We start from the raw sequence: 20722 nt of genomic DNA on the forward strand, positions 1-20722 counted from the left end.
ATGAGTGCTAAATGTTGGAAAGCTTTCAACTTAATATTTCTTTTAAGGGATTTTAATTAAATTTAATCTCACCGTATTTTGTATCTCATACAAAACATGTTTCAATTTACATGACACTCATGTAAATATATGTTTAACAATTATATAAAATATTCACAACATATATAATTAAAACATTCATCTCATGCATCACATACATAAAATAAACTAAGGTAGTATAGTTATGGCCTCCTAAAACGAAAGAATTAAATAAACTAATTTATTACAATTCTTTGACCCTCGAGCAAACTTCTCAAGTTTCTCCATCGTCATCCTTTGTTTGGCTTTGTCTCCCGTCATCACGAGCAATTACAATTATTTAAAATAAATAAAGTAAATAAATTGTCACGACACGCAGGTCGTATTTAAAAAATAATAACCACGACATGCAGGTCGTATTTAAACCAAACAAAATAAAATCAAACACGCTATGGCCATAACTATACACCTCTAATAACTAATTAAAATTAAATAATTAATTAGCGCATCACAAAATTATTTAACAATAATTGTTAAATAACACTTTAATTATTTGAATTAAGTATTAATTCAAAGAAATTACTATAATTGATCATAATTGGTTTCCAAGACCAAAATAGGATTCCGGTCATTAAAAACAATGAAACCAATTAATTTTGAATTTGATTTGCTGTTTCAAAACATGCCTAATATAATTTATTGATATATATGGCAGTTCCAAATTTTTTTTAAAAAGGAAAGAAAAAACGGCAATTCCAAATTTGAACTATTCTTTCTTGGAAAGTTAATATATTATCAATCTATTATATTTAATCAAAATACTTTTGAAATAAATAATTATTTTAAAACTGAATCAAATTCTTTGACTCATGATTGCTTTAGAAGTACCAAATTAACTCCTTAACCGTTAAAAGCCTTAACCGTTAAAAGCCTGTCGTAACAAATTACGAGCGATTGGTTTCAAATTTACGTAATCAATATTACCTCTTGAATCATATTCAAATTGAAACCAATTAAATTAAAGTACTGGGCATTCAAAAACAATATTCATAATAACTTATGTGCGGAATGCAGTTTATATGACTATTCAATATCAATTAATTGAATCAACAATCAAATAAATAAATAAAATAAATTAATGATATCAAATATCAATCAATTATCATATAATTGAAATCATTCAATTCAGAGAGCAAATCAGATTTGCACTCCAAAACATTATAATTATATCATCAAAATTAACAAATCAAATTTGCATTCCAGATTAATATAATTATATACTGCACACAAGAGACAATAATAAACCGTATATGATCATTATCAAATGCCAAGGCTTACGTACTGGCAAGTCATTTGAATTAACTAATTCATTCAGCCAAATAAAATAATACTCTATCCACTAATCACGTGAATAACGCATTCAATCAAACAAACGCATATAAACATGATCATATCATCATATAACCATCGACATGCATAAAAGAAAATTTGAATTTAATGATTTAATCGGAACCGATGCTCTGATACCACTGAAGGGATTTAAGAGGAGTTTTTCAAAATTTAATCCTCTTAGCGGAACAATCCCGATGAACGGATCTTGATTAAACCATTAATCACAAATCAAAGAACACAAAACCACAAGTTTATGTGTTTACCTCTTGAAGTGCAGAACCTTTGAAGTAGAAACTGTTTCTGATCACGAGCAAAGCAAAGTAGCGATGCATCTACTCAGTCCACACGAACAGACCTTCTCCGATGACCGGTGCTAGCCAATTCCACCAGAGATTCAGAGAGAACCGGGTTTTAGAGAGCGGCGGCTAGGTTTTCACTTTGTGAATTAGGTTAAGCTCTTTTTTAAAACTTCATCACAAGGGTTCTATTTATAGAACCACTTGTGTGGTCATCAAGCCAAGCACTACACCGTACCTTACGGTGGACCGCATTTCTCTATTTTCATAAATTAAATAATAAGTCATACTTAATTATTTAATTACTAATAAGTCTTACTTATTTATTTCTCTCATCTATCTGTCCTTTGTGTGTGACCCTATAGGTTCTCGTAACGTTGGCAATAATATTAAATCACATATTTAATATTATAAACAGTGAGCGGTATCTAGCAACACATCACTGCTACCCAAGTGACGAGAATGTCATGTGATCTGACGAAACCTTTCTGTGATAATGATCGTGTGTATAATTACCCCTTCGCCCTTATATTTATATTGAACACAAGACATAGATCGTGTCATCCTTGTATGGTTCAATATCTTATTTCTTGATCCCAGAATATACTGAACAACGAATAAGCTCAATATCTCATATTGACTTAGTTCAGCGTGGCCACGCATTTTATCAGTCATATTCCATCAAGAGGCCTACAGATATTGCTCCTGTTATGTAGGAGGGGCAAATTCCATCTAGGTCACTCATGTCCCTCAGCATGATTTATGGAGTACCCATCAACCGACTTTATAGTCATCCTGTTACGGACAATGTTTGAACGGCAACTAAGTACTCTACTCCACATCTAGGGTCCATAGTGGTTTCAGGTCGAAGGGTGGTATACACCATTATCTCTATGAGAATAACTTATGACACTTTTCATAACATACTATGTAGCATTCTCATGGCGGGTCAATCCAATATAAATATTACTCCTAATATTTATATCTATGTGAAGACTTGATATCTCATATCCATGACTCGTGAGATGAAGTCATCAGTCTACTCACATAATCGTCTCTTTATTTTACTGTTATCCCACATCACAGTAAAACTTGACTATGGATACTTTAAGAATAGTGTCATTATGTTTAATGGAGTCTCACTATTAAGTCACACTTAATGTTCCATTAATTAGACTAGCTATTCTAGGGACTTTATTAGTTTGAAACAAACATAACAAAGAAATGCCTTATTATATATATTAAATATATAAATCAAAGTCATCATACAAAAGAAGATTCTATCAAAATAGATTGGCTTTTAGGGCTTACTCCAACAGGTAGAGCTAGTACTTATTTGGCGGAGCTTTGGGGAGTGTACGAAGGTTTGTGTTTAGCTAAGCCAAGGTTACACATTGTAAGTAATTATTTTTAATAGTAGCATCAATGTTGCCCTCAGTAGCTGATAATTGTTGTTTTTGCTCTAAGTTACCCATTGTAATTAGTAAAATTCTTTAATTTAGCAGCTTTCCTGATAAGAAAACAGTCTAGAATGATATTTATAAGAAATTATATGATACCTCCCCTATACGATTCATAGATTACTCGGGTTAGAAGCACTACAGTTTTTGTCTTCTATACATGCTCTATTGTGTATGCCTTATTCAGTTAGCTTCTCAGGTTAAATTAATTGTCCTTTATTAATTCAGAATAACATATGCAGTTTTGTTTTGAGAGTTCATGGTACAGTATAATCATTGTTGTTTCTCAATCTGTTACTTGCTGGTCTTAGGTAATTGCCAATCAATGTCAAAATTCAGGGTTCCATTCAATGCTATGGTTTGCACTTGTCACTAGCTTTGGACAAAAAGCTCAATTAGATAGTTTAAAGCATGGCGTTGTTGTCTTAACAGCGCACCTGCCCGTTTTTTTGTTATTTTTTGTTATTTTTTGTTATTCCATACTATACCTTCTAATTCTATATAGGTGTACTACTTATTTAAGAGTACATTTCACAGAATGTTTAACCAAACTGAGTTTGTTGTTGCATGATAAATGAGTAACAAACCTGTCGATTTTCCTTCATTTGTCATGTTAATAGATTAGTTTAGGTGTGCCTATATTTAACTTCAGTGTATGATATTTTTTTCTTTGATTTTTCTGATAGACAGTTTGTATGTAATGTGAGTTGTACAATCATTTGTCTAAGGTAAGCTAAAAATAAAATACCCTCTTTTGTCCATGAACTTCTAAAATTTAGTTTTTATTATAATGTCTTTGTTGTGCATAATTTTGTGTTTTTAAAAAAAGATGGGATTGCAGTTTTCTTTTTAAAAATAATCAGAATCTTTACGGGATTACCTTTTCCTAGCCTTTACCAAACGATTAACTAAATTAAATCGAGGAATTAAGGACAATTTGATGACTCTCCAATAGATCTCGATTTACAGACGATGTTGTTAAAGAGTCGACACCGCTTTGCTAAGTTAAGAGGTATTTTGTAAAGTTAGTCTTTAGCTTCTTAGCTGACTTCTTCATAAGTAGTTGTTTCGTTGGTTAAACATTAACTCAACTTAAGAAGTGTTTTCTTAAGTCGGTTAAAAATCCAACTTAACAAATCAAAACTTCTTCCCGTAAAAAAAAATCAAAACTTCTCAAGTCGGATGAGGATCCGACTTAAAAAGGCGGTTACCATTCTTCATACAAAGAAATTCTATTTTTGCAGATACAATAAAGAAACATAGTATTCCTCTTATGCAAAATTTTTGCTTTGTTATTTAAATGTATATGTTCTAATATTTGTTGTTTACCATTTTTATTAGCAAGTCTTATTCTCGTGTTCGTCGGAGGTTGTGGGTTAGGAGCGGAGTTCGTGGGCTAGGAGCGCGCCATGTAAGAATCTACTCGGCACCCAAGTAAGTAACGTAATTTTAATTTATAATACTTAGTGATAGTTGTTTTTTTTACCGTATACTTAGTAATAGTTATTAATTAGTACTTTGTAATTTGTTACTAACATTTTCTTATCACTATGTATAAAAATTATTGTTTTTGTAAAAAAAAATAAAACAAATATATTTAATTTTGATTATTTCGAAAACAGTAAAAAAAAATTTGAAAAAAGATTTTTTTTTTCTTCAAAAAAACAGTATATTTATATTCTTTTTTTTAAAACCGAAATTTTTAAAAAAATCTTTTTAAAAAAGAAAAATCTTAACAGTTTGTGTATTTTTAAAAAAAGTAATTTAATTTTCGTATCTCCATCCAAAAAGTGGTAAGTGTTTGTGTTTTACTTTTACAAAGTTAAACTTTTTGCTTTGTTATTTAAATGTATATGTTCTAATATTTGTTGTTTACCATTTTTATTAGCAAATTCTCGTGGTCATCGGAGGTCGTGGGTTAGGAGCGGAGTTTGTGGTTAGGAGCGCGCCAAGTAAGACTCTACACGGCACCCAAGTAAGTAATGTAATTTTAATTTATAATACTTAGTGATAGTTTTTTTTTATCGTATACTTAGTAATAGTTATTAATTAGTACTTGGTAATTTGTTACTAACATTTTATTATTACTATGTATAAAAATTATTGTTTTTGTAAAAAAAAATAAAAAAAGTATATTTAAATTTGAAAATTTCGAAAACAGTAAATATTTTTTAAAAAAAAGAATTTATTAATTTTTTTTAAAAAAATAGTATTTTGTGAAATAATAATCCATAAAAGAAAAATATTATATTTAAAAAAAGATAATATGTTAAAAGTCGGTAGTTTTGTCAACTAAAAAACTTAGTATTTTTTAGATTTAATAAACCATAAACTTTAAACATAAAATGTTAAAAGTTTATATTTGCGTCAAAAAATAAAAATAAAAAGTTAGTATTCTTTGAAATAAAAACAACACAACGATAAATATGTAATATGTTATTGTTGAGTAGACATATATATGTCCAAAATACTTTTGAAAAATAAAGTAAATTTAATACATTGATCTAATTATATATTAATTAAACTACGCATATATGGATTTTACCAATCGTAATTGGATGTACGATAGACATAATCCTGGAAAGAGATGACGAGTTAAAGAGGAATTTAAAATAGGGGTCGAAATGTTTATCAATACAGTAAAATATAATGACATTGTGATACGTGAAGGGGGAATAAGATGTCCGTGTGTACTTTGTCGATGTACAAGAATACGTAGCGAAGATGAAATTAGGTCTCATTTATATAAAAAGGGATTCCAACCTAATTATTGGGTTTGGTCAAGTCATGGCGAGGGATGTTCCACGAGTGTTCCCGTGAATCAAAATCGTGCTTCAAGCAGTGTTTTTCAGCCCGTTGTTGTTCCCGAATATTATCATCAGCATTATGATCCGTTAAATGAGATGGACAATATGATAACTAATGCCCTTGGGTTTAATACGCCGATTTATGTGCCAAATGACGTCGACGACCCTGCTGATGATGAATATGACGCTGATGTTAACGTCGAGCGACCAAATGAGGAAGCCCAGCGATTTTTTGATCTTTTAAAAGAGACAAATACACCGTTGTGTGAAGGCTCTCGAGACTCAAAGTTAACGGTGTGTATTAGACTTTTGGGTATCAAGTCTGAATGTCTTGTTTCAGAATACACCATGGACTTGATAACGAAACTGATGTTGGATATAACAATAGACCACCCTCTTGATTTGCCAAAAAATTATTATGAAGCAAGACAATTGGTTGCAAAGTTAGGACTCGGAGCGAAGAGAAATGACTGTTGTGTTAACGGGTGTATGTTGTACTATAACAACGAATTTGGTGTAGCTGACGGTGCATTACTTGAATGTAAATTTTGTCAAGAACCAAGATATCGTGTAACAAGAAATTCACGGTCAGTCAGAAGGAAGCCAATCCCAAGAAAGGCGATGTTCTATTTACCCATAATACCAAGGTTACAAAGGTTGTATGCATCGATGAAAACTGCCAGTAAAATGACATGGCATCGTGAAAACTATGAAAGGAGAAAAATGTCAGGTGAGTTGCGACATCCTTCTGATGGAATGGCTTGGAAGCATTTTGATCAAGTTTATCCCGAATTTGCTTCGGAGCCACGGAATGTCCGACTTGGGTTATGCTCAGATGGATTTACACCATATACTCAAGTATCAGCCACTCCATATTCATGTTGGCCTGTTCTAGTTACCCCGTACAATCTTCCTCCTGACATGTGCATGTCAAAACCTTACATGTTTTTAGCCGCTGTAATACTAGGCTCATCTAGTCCAACTGTTGGTATTGATATCTATTTACAACCTTTGATTGATGATTTGAAGAGATTGTGGAACGGTGTTGCGACGTATGATATCAATCAAAAACGAAATTTCAATATGAGAGGAGCTTTAATGTGGACTATTAATGATTTTCCTGCATATCGGATGTTGTCTGGATGGGGGACACATGGTAAACTAGGATGTCCTATTTGCATGATGGACACCAAAGCGTTTTGGTTACACAACGGTGGGAAGGCTACTTGGTTTGACTGTCATCGTCGTTTCTTGCCTACTAATCATCTGTTTAGAAGAAATAAAAATGCTTTTGTTCATGGTGAGACCGAGACTCGTGATCCACCAGATTATTTGGCATCCCGACAAGTCTGGAACAAAGTGGAAGATATTCCAAAGGTTGAGGTTGTAGGTGGCGTTGCCTCTAAACCGCGTGGTTATGTACAAACGCACAACTGGACAAAAAGAAGTATCTTTTGGGATCTGCCGTATTGGAAAGACAACCTTTTACGTCACAACCTTGATGTTATGCATATTGAGAAAAATGTGTTTGAAAATATATTTAACACTGTCATGAATGTCAAAGGAAAAACGAAAGATAATGACAACGCGAGGAGAGACATAGGGTTGTATTGCAAACGTAACGAACTGTTGTTGTTGGAGACATCTAACGGCAAACTTCTTAAACCTCGTGCAAACTATACTTTATATCCTGACGAAGCAAAATCTGTTTGTCGATGGGTAAAAGAAGTGAAGATGCCAGACGGTTATTCGTCGAATTTGGCGAGATGCGCTGATGTTGACCACGGAAGGATGCGTGGGATGAAAAGTCATGATTGTCATGTTTTTTTCCAGACTTTACTTCCGATTGTATTTAGTTTTTTACCCCAACATGTATTGAATCCGCTTATTGAAATCAGTCAATTTTTCAAGAATTTGTGTTCGACAACGCTAAGAGAGGCTGATCTCATCAAGATGGAAAATGACATTCCACTGATCTTGTGTAAGTTGGAGAGAATATTTCCTCCTGCCTTGTTTGATTCTCTGGAGCATGTTGTGGTGCATCTTGCATATGAGGCTAGACTTGGTGGGCCGGTTCAATATAGATGGATGTACCCGTTTGAAAGGTTCATGGGTTATGCAAAACGTGCCGTGAAAAACAAAGCTAGGGTCGAAGGCTCAATTTGTGCAACATACTTACACCGCGAAACAATTTACTTTTGTTCGCATTACTTCAAAGACACGTTGTCATCAAGCCATATTCGCAATGAAACTGAAACATCTCGGCCTGTGAGAATTCACCCATTAAACATGTCAATATTCAGCTTGCCTGGTCGTAATGGTGGTGGTGAGAAAGTGTTGTATCCTGGTGATAAAGTTCTATATTCAGCGCATGTTCACTTGCTGATTAATTGCAATGAAGTCGAGCCCTATTTACAGTGAGTATTTTTAATTAATTAATTAAATAATTATTTATTCCAAGTTCGTTTATAACTAACGATGTTTAATAACTTAGGATGTTTTTAACACAACATACTTCTGCTCAAATCAATTCGCAATTTCCAGCATGGTTCAAAGAATACATGTACCTTCAAACACCCGCAACTCGTATCATACAACACTTGAGAAACTTATCTGATGGCCCAAAGTCAATCGTTAAATAATGGCACACCAACTTTGTCAATGGTTACAGATTTGAGACACACAGTTGGAGTGAAGGAAAAACAACAGCAAACAGTGGAGTGTGTATGAAAGGTGTGACTAAAAATGGTGAAGGAGATTTTTACGGTGTTATTGAGAACATATTTGAATTCGAATACAATTACCTTGATTATAAGAAAACAGTCGTGTTGTTTTACTGTAAATGGTTTGATCCTTCAAATAGAGGTACCAGATATGATTCAAAGACTAATACCGTGGACATAAAAATGAACAAACATTATCCATTGTATGATCCGTTTGCTATGGCTCATAACGTCAGACAAGTTCACTATGTCCCTTATCCATCGACTACAAGGGATAAGCGAGGTTGGTGTGCCGCAATAACATCAAAACCAAGGGGTCTGATTGAAAAAAATGAGATAGATGAACGTGAAGATGAACCATATCAGGAAGATGAGATGTCCAATGTTGATGATGTCATTGCAGTTGAAACTTTTAATCAACTTTGTGTAAAAGAAGAAGCCGAAGAAGTACCTTCTAATGGTGATGTTGATGAAGAGGATGTAACGACCCAATTTTCATATTATTAATTTTAATGAGTTAAAATATTTTATTTAACGTGACATTTTAATTAAGTTAATAACTAGAGTTATTTATAGAGTACTTTAGTTATTAAGCGATAGTGAGAGTTATCGTGCGTTTGGGCCAAGCCAATTGGGCTTGAGGCCCAATGGGCCTTGTGAGGTGTGTGTGGCGCCATTTGGCCATGAGTAGGAGAAGAGAAATTCATTTCCTCATAGTTTTGTGTTCTTGAGAGAAGAGAGGAGTGTTTGTGGAGCTAGGGCAAGAAGAAAAGCTAGAGATTCAAGATCTTCGTCGAGTTTTCTTCGAATCCAGGTATGAGAGTAGATTCCTTAATCGTGGGTGATCCGAGGAAGGGGAGAATGTCGATTTCTCCTCACCCGAACTTCCTCCACCCCATTTTCGTTTTAGCTTGGAATGGATTTTCTTGATGAAAATCGTTCCTAAGGTTCTTGATATGTTTAACATGCTTTTAACATGATTAATGAACGAAAATAATGGTTAAAAACGAGTTTTCTAACAGATTAAACTCAAGAACTTGGTGTTCTTGAGAGTTTTGATGAAATAGTGTCAATCTTTACTTTTTCGATGTTTCTGAGGTAGATCTGAGAAATGGACCGTCCTTTTGAGCTTATATATGTGTTATATACATGAAAACAAACATATTTGGGATTTATAACATGAAAAATGGGATTTTTGGGTGATTTTGAGTGAAAAATCATATTCTGGAACTCAAGAACAGATGTTCTTCTGGTATGGTTCGCTAAGCGAACCAGAAGCTTCGCTTAGCGACCACGCTCGCTACCTGTTCGCCACGAGCTCGAACTACTCTGACTTAGTTCGCTGCAGCGAACTGAGCTTCGCTTAGCGAATAGTTCGCTACCTGTTCGCTACTGGTTCGCTTAGCGAACAGTACTGATTCTGCAACTTTTTGTTGATGTTTTACAGTGCTTGTAGGCATTTGTAACTTGGTTTAATGATACTCTTACATGATTGTGGATGTATGTTGATGCTATTAATGCTTATTGCTAATCGTTAAATGATTGTTAAACGTGTATGAAGTATAAATGAAGAATATTAAGGTTTTGTTAAATCTTAATGATGAAGTATGTTGGATAGTGTTCCACATAGTAAAGGAAGGGCTTTACGCTATATAATTGTGAGTGAATTCATGAAAAACATATACATGCATTCATGAATTAAATAGGATATTGGATATTCCAATAAAGAAGTATATCGGATTATATTTATCCGATAAAGAAGGATATTAGATGTGAGATACTCTAATAAAGAAGATGGTACCACATGCATTAGAAATGTCTACGGTGACATTCATGAAGTTGAAGCATTAGAGTTGCATTAGGCTATGTGTGCATTTTATGATAAATGATATGTGACACATGTTTGACTAATTGTGATATTTGATAATTGATACTTGATAGTTGGTATTCGATTATGTGTCTTGAGAACTGCTAATTGGATTATAGATGTGAATATATGTATATGTATATGTATATGTATATGTATAATTGTGAGGCATGCTTATGTATTGAAGTAGTGTTTAAGTATCAATTTACTTGCACTTGTATTGTGATTATGTGATCTAACTCTCATGCTTTGTGTTATGTGCTGGACCGTTGGGGGTTCAGGTTCTCAGGTTGAGGATCCCGATCAGAGTTAGAGGGCTTGCTCGTGCTCGTGGTAGTGCGCTTTTTGGTGAGGAGTTAGCGTAGACTACTCCTTAGATATATGTTATATATCTTTTTGATGGGTTGTATAGTATTGCTCTGATTAGGTCTTACCGGGTCGGGTTATTTCGTTTGGATTGTATTAAGCCCGTGATGGCGTATTTTAACTTTGCTATTCCTATCTTTTGAATTGTAAACATAATATCCTTTGTTGATATGGCCTAGAGCCTAGGGATATTGTGTGAACAATTATGATCATTGTATGATATACATTATGATAATTATTCGCTTTTAATTCCGCTGTGCTAGCATGATTGTAATTATGCCGTGGTTTGTATATATAACATGTGACGCCTGAATTTTCTTAAGTGTTACAGAGGACGTCGAAGCTAATGGTGATGATGGAGGCAGTGATGATGAAGATGTATCAGATTGGGATGACAATTAATTTTATAATATAGTTACTCGCGTTGTAATAATATTTAATCGTTGTACTTGAATATTTGTTTTTGGTTGCATTTGTTTATCGTTTAATGATGATGAATTATTATATATATATATATATATATATTTGTCATATATTTATTTATTATAGATGAATCCAGATGAAGACAATTTTGATGATGACAATGTTGATGATGACATTGATGATATTCCACCACCACCGAGCGTCGGACGCGGAGGACGCGGACGCGGAGGACGTAGACGAGCTTTACCCCGCCGCGTTGTTCGGAATCGATATTTGGAGGGTATGCCAAAGTCTCGGACTGTAGATGGTGTGGAAGAAGAATACGACTCCTACGACGATGATGATGACCACGAGGATGAGGAAATTGCCGAAGTTGCACTTCTAGCTCCTCAACATGAATTGTTGGTTGACCGATATAATAGACCCATCATCATGCCATACACCGCCACAGAGTAAGTTAATTATTATTAAGAATTTGAGTTTAATAAATTAATTGGATATATATGATTATTATTCTTAACTAATATATATATTGTTTTAATTCATTTTTGTGCAGTTTGCAACCGCAAAATGCGGCAACGAAGGCCATCAACAATGCATTGAAATCCAAATTTCAAGCTCCATATCTAAATTGGACGGAGGTCAGAGCAGATGAAAGTGGATATCAACAATTTTGGAATGGCTTCAGAGTACGTTATTATTTATAATTACTTTTTTATTCAATCAATTTTGTTAATAAACATATATATATTATATTTACTAATTTATTAACAAATTTTTCTTTATTTTTCGTACTCACAAGTAACTTGGCTAAATCACCACACAGCGACTATTGAGGCAATATTCAACAAAAAAGCCACCAAGTGTCTGTCGACCTTACTTTTTGAAGCACGAAAAAAGGTTAAAAAGGATCCTTCAAAACCACCACTCTGGCTCGCTGGTAATTCATACCCTCTGTTGCGCCTCAGATGGGAAGAGGAAGAGTATAAGGCAAAATTTCAGAAGAACAAAAACAACAGAAATACTGATGAAGTCAATCGTGCATGCGTACACTCTGGAGATTCGAAATCTGCCGGAACACTTCGCCTTGAGTTCATTCAACAATTTGGTCGTCCACCCACCTTTATGGAAATGAATGAACTGATACACAAGTATGCAGAATCCGGTGAATGGACGGGGACAAGGGCGCAAGATGTTTCGGTAAGTATTTATATATATTATTTATTATTTATTTCTTATAACATTATTTTTTAAACAATATAATTATATTTAAACATTATAATTAATTAATTATAATTATTTTTTAATTTATTGTAGAGGTTGACGCAAATTTTTGTTGAAGAATATAATGCCAACCAACAAAGACTACCACCTCATAGGCGAGATAATGATGAGGTTCGTCGAAACAAGATTTCGTTGGCTTTTGTTAAGAATGCTGGTGGTGCGAATCGAGGTCGCAAATTCGCTGCTGGGTCTACATCTTCTTTATATGAAAGTGACCCAAGTGGATTGAGAGATGTCAGTTACACATCTAGTATGAGTACAGGACGCTCTCGGCCAGCTCAAAGAGAGGAAACCGATGATGAGTATCTAGCGCGAATGAGGGCCACGATTCGAGAAGAAGTTCACGAAGAGTACGAAGCAACACTTGAGGAGCGGGTGGACCAACGGGTTGAACTTCGTTTGCAGGAATTCTTTGCGCAGCAGAGGGCGGCGGGGGTTGGATCATCATCTCAGGGATCGGCACGACAAAATCAAAATGCCGGTGAACAAGAATATCGACCGGATTTGAATAACATTGTCAATTTGAATCAGCTGCCGGAGTACCGAGAGGGTGATTCAATACTGAGTATGAGCATAGAGGATATGAGTCAAATGCTTAATGATCCAGTTCATTTGCAATTTTTTGATCCTGTTGGGCAAACAAGTGGAAGCAGAAGTGGCGGTAGCGGTAGAAATAATCAACAAACTGCTTTCACTGAATACCATCGACAAAGATCATCAAATCTATATCAACAAGACTTCATAATCCCACATGACAACCCCAATCAACCCCAAGACAATTTCTTCCCGAATCAAGCCAACTTTGATCCCAATCAAGCCAGAAACTTCGTTCATAGGTCTGTGGCATGACCTCCTATGGCGCGACCGATTCCACTCCCCCCAGTAAGAATAATTGAGGGAGGTAGAGGCCGAGGCCAAGGAAGGCCGCGTGAGCCAACATACAGTCGCAAGGGGAAGCAACCACTAAATCAGCCTGACCGACCTTGATGTGTAATTTTAATTATCTGTTGATTTAATTAGTTGTATAACATAACGACAATTTATTATGTTTAATTTTTTTTTTTGTGATGGTATGTTTAATTATGCTTGGTTGTAATGACAATATTATTGTTATGTTTAATTATGCTTATGTTAAGTATTTATATTATGCTTTTAATTAAATTTTAATATTTTTTTTGTAAAAATCAAATTATATTTAATATTTTTTAATTATTTATTATGCAGTATATTTTAAAAAAAAATTAAATTATTAATACTAGAATTTTTTTAAAAAAAGTTAATAATTTAATTATTTAAAAATTAATACAACTTTACTGACGGCTGCAGTCCGCCAGAAATTCACCCTCGAATTCCGTTATTGGCGGCTGCAGGCCGTCACAAATGTGCGTTGCTTTTTGAAATTTGAATGGTCATTATAGGCGGCTCCAGGCTGTCTGTAACGTTATTAACGGTCCTGGGCCGCCAGTAATCAATACCGACGAGTTATTTGCAGAGGGCCCTTGGCCGTCAGTAATGCATGTAATTTTGACGAAAATTGTGCATTATTGAGGGTTTTTGGCCGCCAGTAAAGCCTTGTTTTCTTGTAGTGAGATAATTAATTTAAGGTTATTTCTTAATGGCTTAACCTCCGGCAAAACTATATAATATATATCTTAAATTATATTTTTTTTTTTATTAATGTCGAAAGATTACAAGTGTATTTTTCTTTTTGAGCCCGTAGTTTATCATTTTTCAACAAACTTATCATTACCCGTAATTCATTATGATACACTATTGCAATATGCATCTATTAATTAATGATCCATAACACCCATTTTACTTTAAGTGAATGGTTCACTTTAGGAGTTCAATGTGGTAAATTCTCCAATTTAACTTGATTTAAAAATACATATTTAACTTTTTCTTAAATGGTGTTATTTTTATGACATTAGAGAGAGTATGTGCTATAGGAAGTAGCATGTGCTAAGTACTTTTTATCAATTGAGTGCAGAATACACATTATATTTTGTTTGTTTCCACTTGTAAAACATCTAAGCATGGGGGGTGGACACTAAAAATTTGGTGTACAAATTGGTGACATTGTTTTTTTTTGGACAATTATTAATTGTGCCCTACTTTATGACAATACCTTGATTTTATTACAAAGTCTTTTACTTAGGTTGTTGATGGCGATGTAATACATCATATTATTGAATGTAAAAATATAATATACTTAGGTTGGGACTACCTTAGTTCAAAGTTCATAATATTGTATCAAATTAAGTTTGTGCATATTCATTCATTCATTGTATCAATTGTCAAATTAGTACTACACACTATTATTGGGGAATGTTGACGGTAAAAGGAGTGAGTCAGCTGAAGATCCATGTATGCTTTAATTTGCACCCAACTCTTTACTATATTTGATTCCACATGTAAGAAAAAAGAGTTTTGTTTCTTTTAAGCTTGTATCGCTAAACTAATCACATTTCGAATCATCATCATGTACTAGTACTATATCAACCTGTTATATGAACTAATGCATTAAGCAATGGTGTATGCAGACTTCTCTTTTCCTAATCACAAAGTAAAAGCTTAATTTATGATCAAGACACATATGCACAAGACCAATCACATAAAGCAGTCGAGGGAATCAATCATATACAGCAATGGTGTCAATATGTGTGATTTGACTAGTCGGTATCTGTTGTTGGCGGAGAGTTTCTGGAAACGGTGATAAGTGGACTTGGGTAGTTTAAGGAAGGCTTCATTTCCCGGAATGAATACGGTCATTCCGGAAGTGAAAAATTCAAAATCATGGTCGAGATTGGTTAAGGTTAGAAGATTAGCAAAGATGGTGAAATTTTTGTTTGATTTTAGTAATGGCACAGTCAGGTTTAGGGAAAGTGATGGTGTTGGGAAATAATACATGAGAATTACAAGATAATACAGGATTGTTCTTGTAATTGATGACATTGTTTGTGAGAGGAGATTGATTATTGATTGTTTGTTGAAGAGGAGGATTTGAATGAGTGAGATTTCTGTTGAAGATGATTTGATTTGAATGAAACGATAGGTATTTATTTATAGATATGAAAAAGTAAATGACTTAGGGGGGAAGTTTCGCTTAGTGGTGTGGTGACTCACATTGTCACATTACAAAGCATGCTTGTTTACTCAAGTAGGAATGAAAACAAATTGGTTAATTGAATCAATGAAACCAATTTGGTGCTCTTTTTTCTTCAATTTTAGCTAATGCTAACTGTAATTTTCAAATGCATAGTGTTGATTTACATGGATGGTTATACCTCTCATTTAGTTCGTTAATTTATTAAAAAAAATTAACTCTAAGGATTTGGTTGTAAAAAAAAAAAAAGATTTTGTCTAATGCTAAGAACAAAAATGGATATGAGAAATCCAAGTTCATTCCCTGCTAGGTTTGAGCCACCATCTTTGCATCCTAATTTTTTTTGTTATTCAATGGTTAACATTTTATTTTTAAAGTGAATATGTAGAAATGTTCAGAATTCAAACATTTTATTTTTAAAGTGAATATGTAAAAACCTGCATTTTGGGTATGGGCACAGATATGAGTAATTACCCGCAAAAATGAACGGGTATGAGTGCGGGTACGAGTACCTTATTACCCACCCCGCCTTATACTCACATAATAAATATTTATTTTATATATATTTTTATATAATAACATATGTATATCAATTTTAAAAAATACATCAACTATTAAACTATTGCACATTTTTAATAAAAGTATTTATTTATAATATAATATAAACACAATGTGAAATGAACTTTAACAGAGGTTAGTAAATTTTTTGTTTATAATTTTCATGGGTCAACGTTAAAATCTTAAAAAAAATTAATTATATTAAAACGATATGATATTTTATAATCGATTTACTTTTAGCAAAAATGTGGGTGACAGGTACGCTTATAAGTACTTAGGTACCCATAGGGTATGAGGACGGGGACAAATGTTGTTACTTACGCGGGTATGAGGATGAGTACATGTATTTTTTCAAATTACAGATATGGGGTATATAATACCCTGCCCATACCCTACTTGTAATAGCTCTTTGGCTTTTTATTAGGTTGTAATATATTGTGTATATATTGGATTAATGAATGAATGAAATAAACAGAAAGAATTTTGTAGTGAATCTTATTAAGACGTGACCTTAATTACAACTGTATTATGATTATAGAAATATCAAAAACCATTATGCCATAACTCAAATTTTGTAACATGATGTTTTTTTCCCCAAAAATCCTAGATATCGTAATAAAATTCAGATTTCGAGTTAACAAGCTAAATCAACATTTCAATTGTATTACTAAATTACTAAAGAAAATTCATACATAAAGTTAAATTGTGTGTTTTAATTTGTTATATAAAATTTAATACTGTATGAAATTCATACATAAACGTTAATTTGTGCGTTTTGATTCATACACAATATTTACTTGATGCTATGAAGGAAGTGGAACGCATAGGCCTAATAAATGTCATTTTTGAAACTGACTCCAAAAGTTTTCTAGATGTAATCCATCGTCGAGTCAATGACGTCTCTGAATAGGGTGGGATGGGTAGCTCAACTGGTTAAGCTAGTTGAGCTAAAGATTAAGGAGCATGAGGTATTATCAACAATCTAATAGAACTTATATGATGAACTTGTAGTTCTAGACACGCAAGAATTTTACTATCAAGATCATAAGAGTCTAAGTTTATTTTAAAATTGAGTTATAATAAGTATTTAATTATTTTAACATATGGATGCATGCACGCACATGCGAGTGCATGCATGCACATACACACACTAAGTAATAAAAAAAAATGGTGCCCATAAAATTTTAGTGTCTTGTCGACCGCTCCTCTCAATTTCAAATTGCACCTGACATATAATATGGGCGAGAGTAGTACTATTTTAATGGAACCAATCTATGAGCCCGACTGAAATTGGATGTTGTTATTCCTCCTGCTTTTTTCCGTCTTTTTCTTTGGTTTTACTGTGCATCTTCAAATAAAAAGGTGCGACAGGGATTCCTTCTTATTTGGCATTCGACGTTGTGGTTTTTATGGAAAGCAAGGAACGCCGGGATTTTTAATAATGTTATTAAAGATCCAATTAGTTAATATTGTTATCAAGATCATATGAATATTGTGCCTTGTTTATTGTATAAATGGCTGCAGGAACCGGGTTATGATTGGAGGAGCGTCCTATTTTTCTTGAGGAAAGTGGAGCGTGCTAGCTCACTATTTATATGAAGACCAAGACCAAGACTAAGCATCTCATTGAAATATATTGAACTATACATTTGAGTATTTGTTAAGTATCTGTATTTGTTATTTGTGATTCTTACTTGTGGATTCTATAACACAAGATAAGAACTGAGTTTGTTTTGTGTGTTTTAAGGTTACTCCCAAGCTTTGAAGTACGGAGTTAACAGTGTGTGATTTACTTGAAGCTTTTAAGCAAGAGTGAAATATTGTCTTGGTCATTGTCACCACATTGTATCCAACATTGTAAGAACAACACAGGTTGTGTTGGTTGAGTGGAAGTGAGATGGGATCTCATGTCTAGGAGTTCCTAGGCAGAAGTTGCATGAGTAGTGTCGAGGTTATAAGACGTAAACCAAAGGATTGCTAGAGGTCTTAGTGTAAGACGTAAGCCTGAGGGTTTGCTGGAGGTCTTAGTGACTAGAGCTATTAGTGAATTTCCTTCTTGGATTGGTATCCCCCAAAGTAGGCAGGTTGGCTGAACTGGGTTAACAATTACTTGTGCAATTTATTTGCTTCCTGTCATTTTTACATGTTATGTCAGATGTGCCAACAATCAGTACAACATTATTCATAAAGCAGTTGTTGGGACATCTGTGGTAACATCATTCTAGCGATACTAGAATTTCAATTGGCATCAAAGCAGGCACCCTGTTCTGTTATTTTGGGTGAGCTCCAGGGAAACACTTTCTGATACAATGGATAAAGGAGGTTCACTGTCTAAACCACCTTTGCTGACAGGTCCTAATAACTATGATTATTGGAAATCTCGCATGAAGGCTTTCATAAAGTCAATTGATAGTAGGACTTGGAAGGCTGTGTTACGTGGATGGGAACCACCGGTTGTTCTTGACAAAGATGGTAACAAAACTGGAGTCAAGAAGCCAGAGGATGAATGGTCAAAAGTTGAGGATGATCTTGCTCTTGGAAACTCCAAAACCTTGTATGGGATTTTCAATGGTGTAGATGCAAATATGTTCAGACTTATCAAAAGATGCACTGTTGCTAAGAACTCTTGGGAAATTCTGAGAAAAACACATGAAGGAACATCTAAAGTAAAGTTATCTAAGCTTCAGATGCTTAAAATCAACTTTGAAAATCTCAGAATAAAGGAGGAAGAAAGTATTCATGATTTTCAAATGAATGTGCTTGACTATGCTAATTCATTTTATGCTCTTGGTAGACCCATTTCTGATGAAGAGCTTGTAGGCAAAGTACTCAGATCTTTACCCAAAAGATTTGATATGAAATTTACAATCATTGAAGAGGCTCAAGATCTTTCAAGCCTGACTATGGATGAACTCATAGGTTCTCTTCAAACATATGAGATTGGCTTGAACAGGAGAAATGAAAAGAAAGATAAAAATCTAGCTTTTGCATCAAAAAATATTGTTGATGATTCTCAAGATGAATCAGAAAACGAAGAAAGTCTTTCTGAATCTATGGCTATGCTAGGGAGACAATTCAACAAATTAATGAGAAAAATGGACAAGAGGCCTAAGTCAAATGGCCAGTTCAGCATCAACAAACAATCCAACTTTCATAAGAAGACTAAGGAAGATGAAAGAGGAGTTAAATGTCATGAGTGTGAAGGGTATGGTCATATCAGAACTGAATGTGCTACTTTTCTAAGAAAACAAAAGAAAAGTATAGTTTCTTCATAGTCTGATACTGATTCAGAAGAAGAAATGAAGTCTGCAAAATTTGTCAATGCCTTGACTAGAATTTGCTTGTCTGATACAGAGTCATGTGATGATGATGTAACTTATGAAGAATTGGCTGCTACTTACAAAGACCTACATAGTAGAAGCATAGAAGTTTGCCAGGCTCTAGAGAAACAAAAAAAGATCAATGGCAAAATGCAAACTGAAAGAACTGATCTTGTCAAAAGACCTATATTTTCACTAACATATTAATAAGGTTGCCTATTTTCTAATAATTTTTACGGGACTATATTTATACTCTTATATTGAATACACAGACATAAGTTTTTGGTTATTTTTACAAGACGATATTTTTACTAATATATTAATAAGGTAGCCTATTTTTTTTCATGATTTCTCCATTATCTATATTTATATTTTTTTTTTGAACAAAATTTATATTATACTAATACGGATATCTGATGTTTTTTTGTGATGGTTTTACCATTGTTCTTTTTCTATTTTTTTTTACCAAATATTATATCCTTTCTGATTTTTTTTTATCTTTTGAATTACTTTCCAGTAAATTATTATTTCATGTTACCAAGTGAAGAGCGGCAATGGCGCGACTCCCGTGCGGACGCACGGGTATCCAGCTAGTTGTTATAAAAATAGTTCTTTCATTCCTTCTATTATTATTCCTTTTTAACGGTTAAATATTCAATTATTAATCTATAACATAAACCCTATGTGCATGAGTGTATGGGGAAAAAGCCCTTACCTCAAACACTTTTCTTCCAAGAGCGAGTGACCCGAACCTTTACAAGTTGCTTACGACGGAACTGACTCTAACTTTGTGTTCCAAGAGAAATTAAGTGATAGACGTTCGGGAATGCTTAGAAAATTTGCGAGAGAGAGAGAGAGAGAGAGAGAGAGAGAGAGAGAGAGAGAGAGAGAGAGAGAGAGAGAGAGAGAGAGAGAGAGAGAGAGAGAGAGAGAGAGAGAGAGAGAGGAGGGAAGTTGACATGAAGATCGACTTAAAAGACTTGAAATATTGTTGTATCAAAGTGTGAACCAAGAATTGTTGAAAGTAAGTGTTAGAGGCCTATATATCTAAGAAAACAAGAACTATCAATGTGTGGGTGGGAGAGATATTTTTCTTTCACTT

At 33.8% G+C, this 20722-nt stretch overlaps 1 protein-coding gene across 1 annotated transcript; it reads left to right on the forward strand.

Annotated features, from left to right (window-relative positions):
• Positions 1-6069: 6069 nt before the first annotated feature.
• On the forward strand, positions 6070-10152 carry LOC123886513. Its single transcript, XM_045935829.1, has 5 exons — positions 6070-6703; positions 6809-7420; positions 7538-8390; positions 8645-9176; positions 10144-10152. Exons 1-5 carry the CDS (start codon positions 6070-6072, stop codon positions 10150-10152), a joined length of 2640 nt encoding a protein of 879 aa, XP_045791785.1.
• Positions 10153-20722: the final 10570 nt, after the last annotated feature.

This window comes from Trifolium pratense, linkage group LG5 (genome assembly GCF_020283565.1).
Source record: "Trifolium pratense cultivar HEN17-A07 linkage group LG5, ARS_RC_1.1, whole genome shotgun sequence".
Classification (NCBI taxonomy): domain Eukaryota; kingdom Viridiplantae; phylum Streptophyta; class Magnoliopsida; order Fabales; family Fabaceae; genus Trifolium; species Trifolium pratense.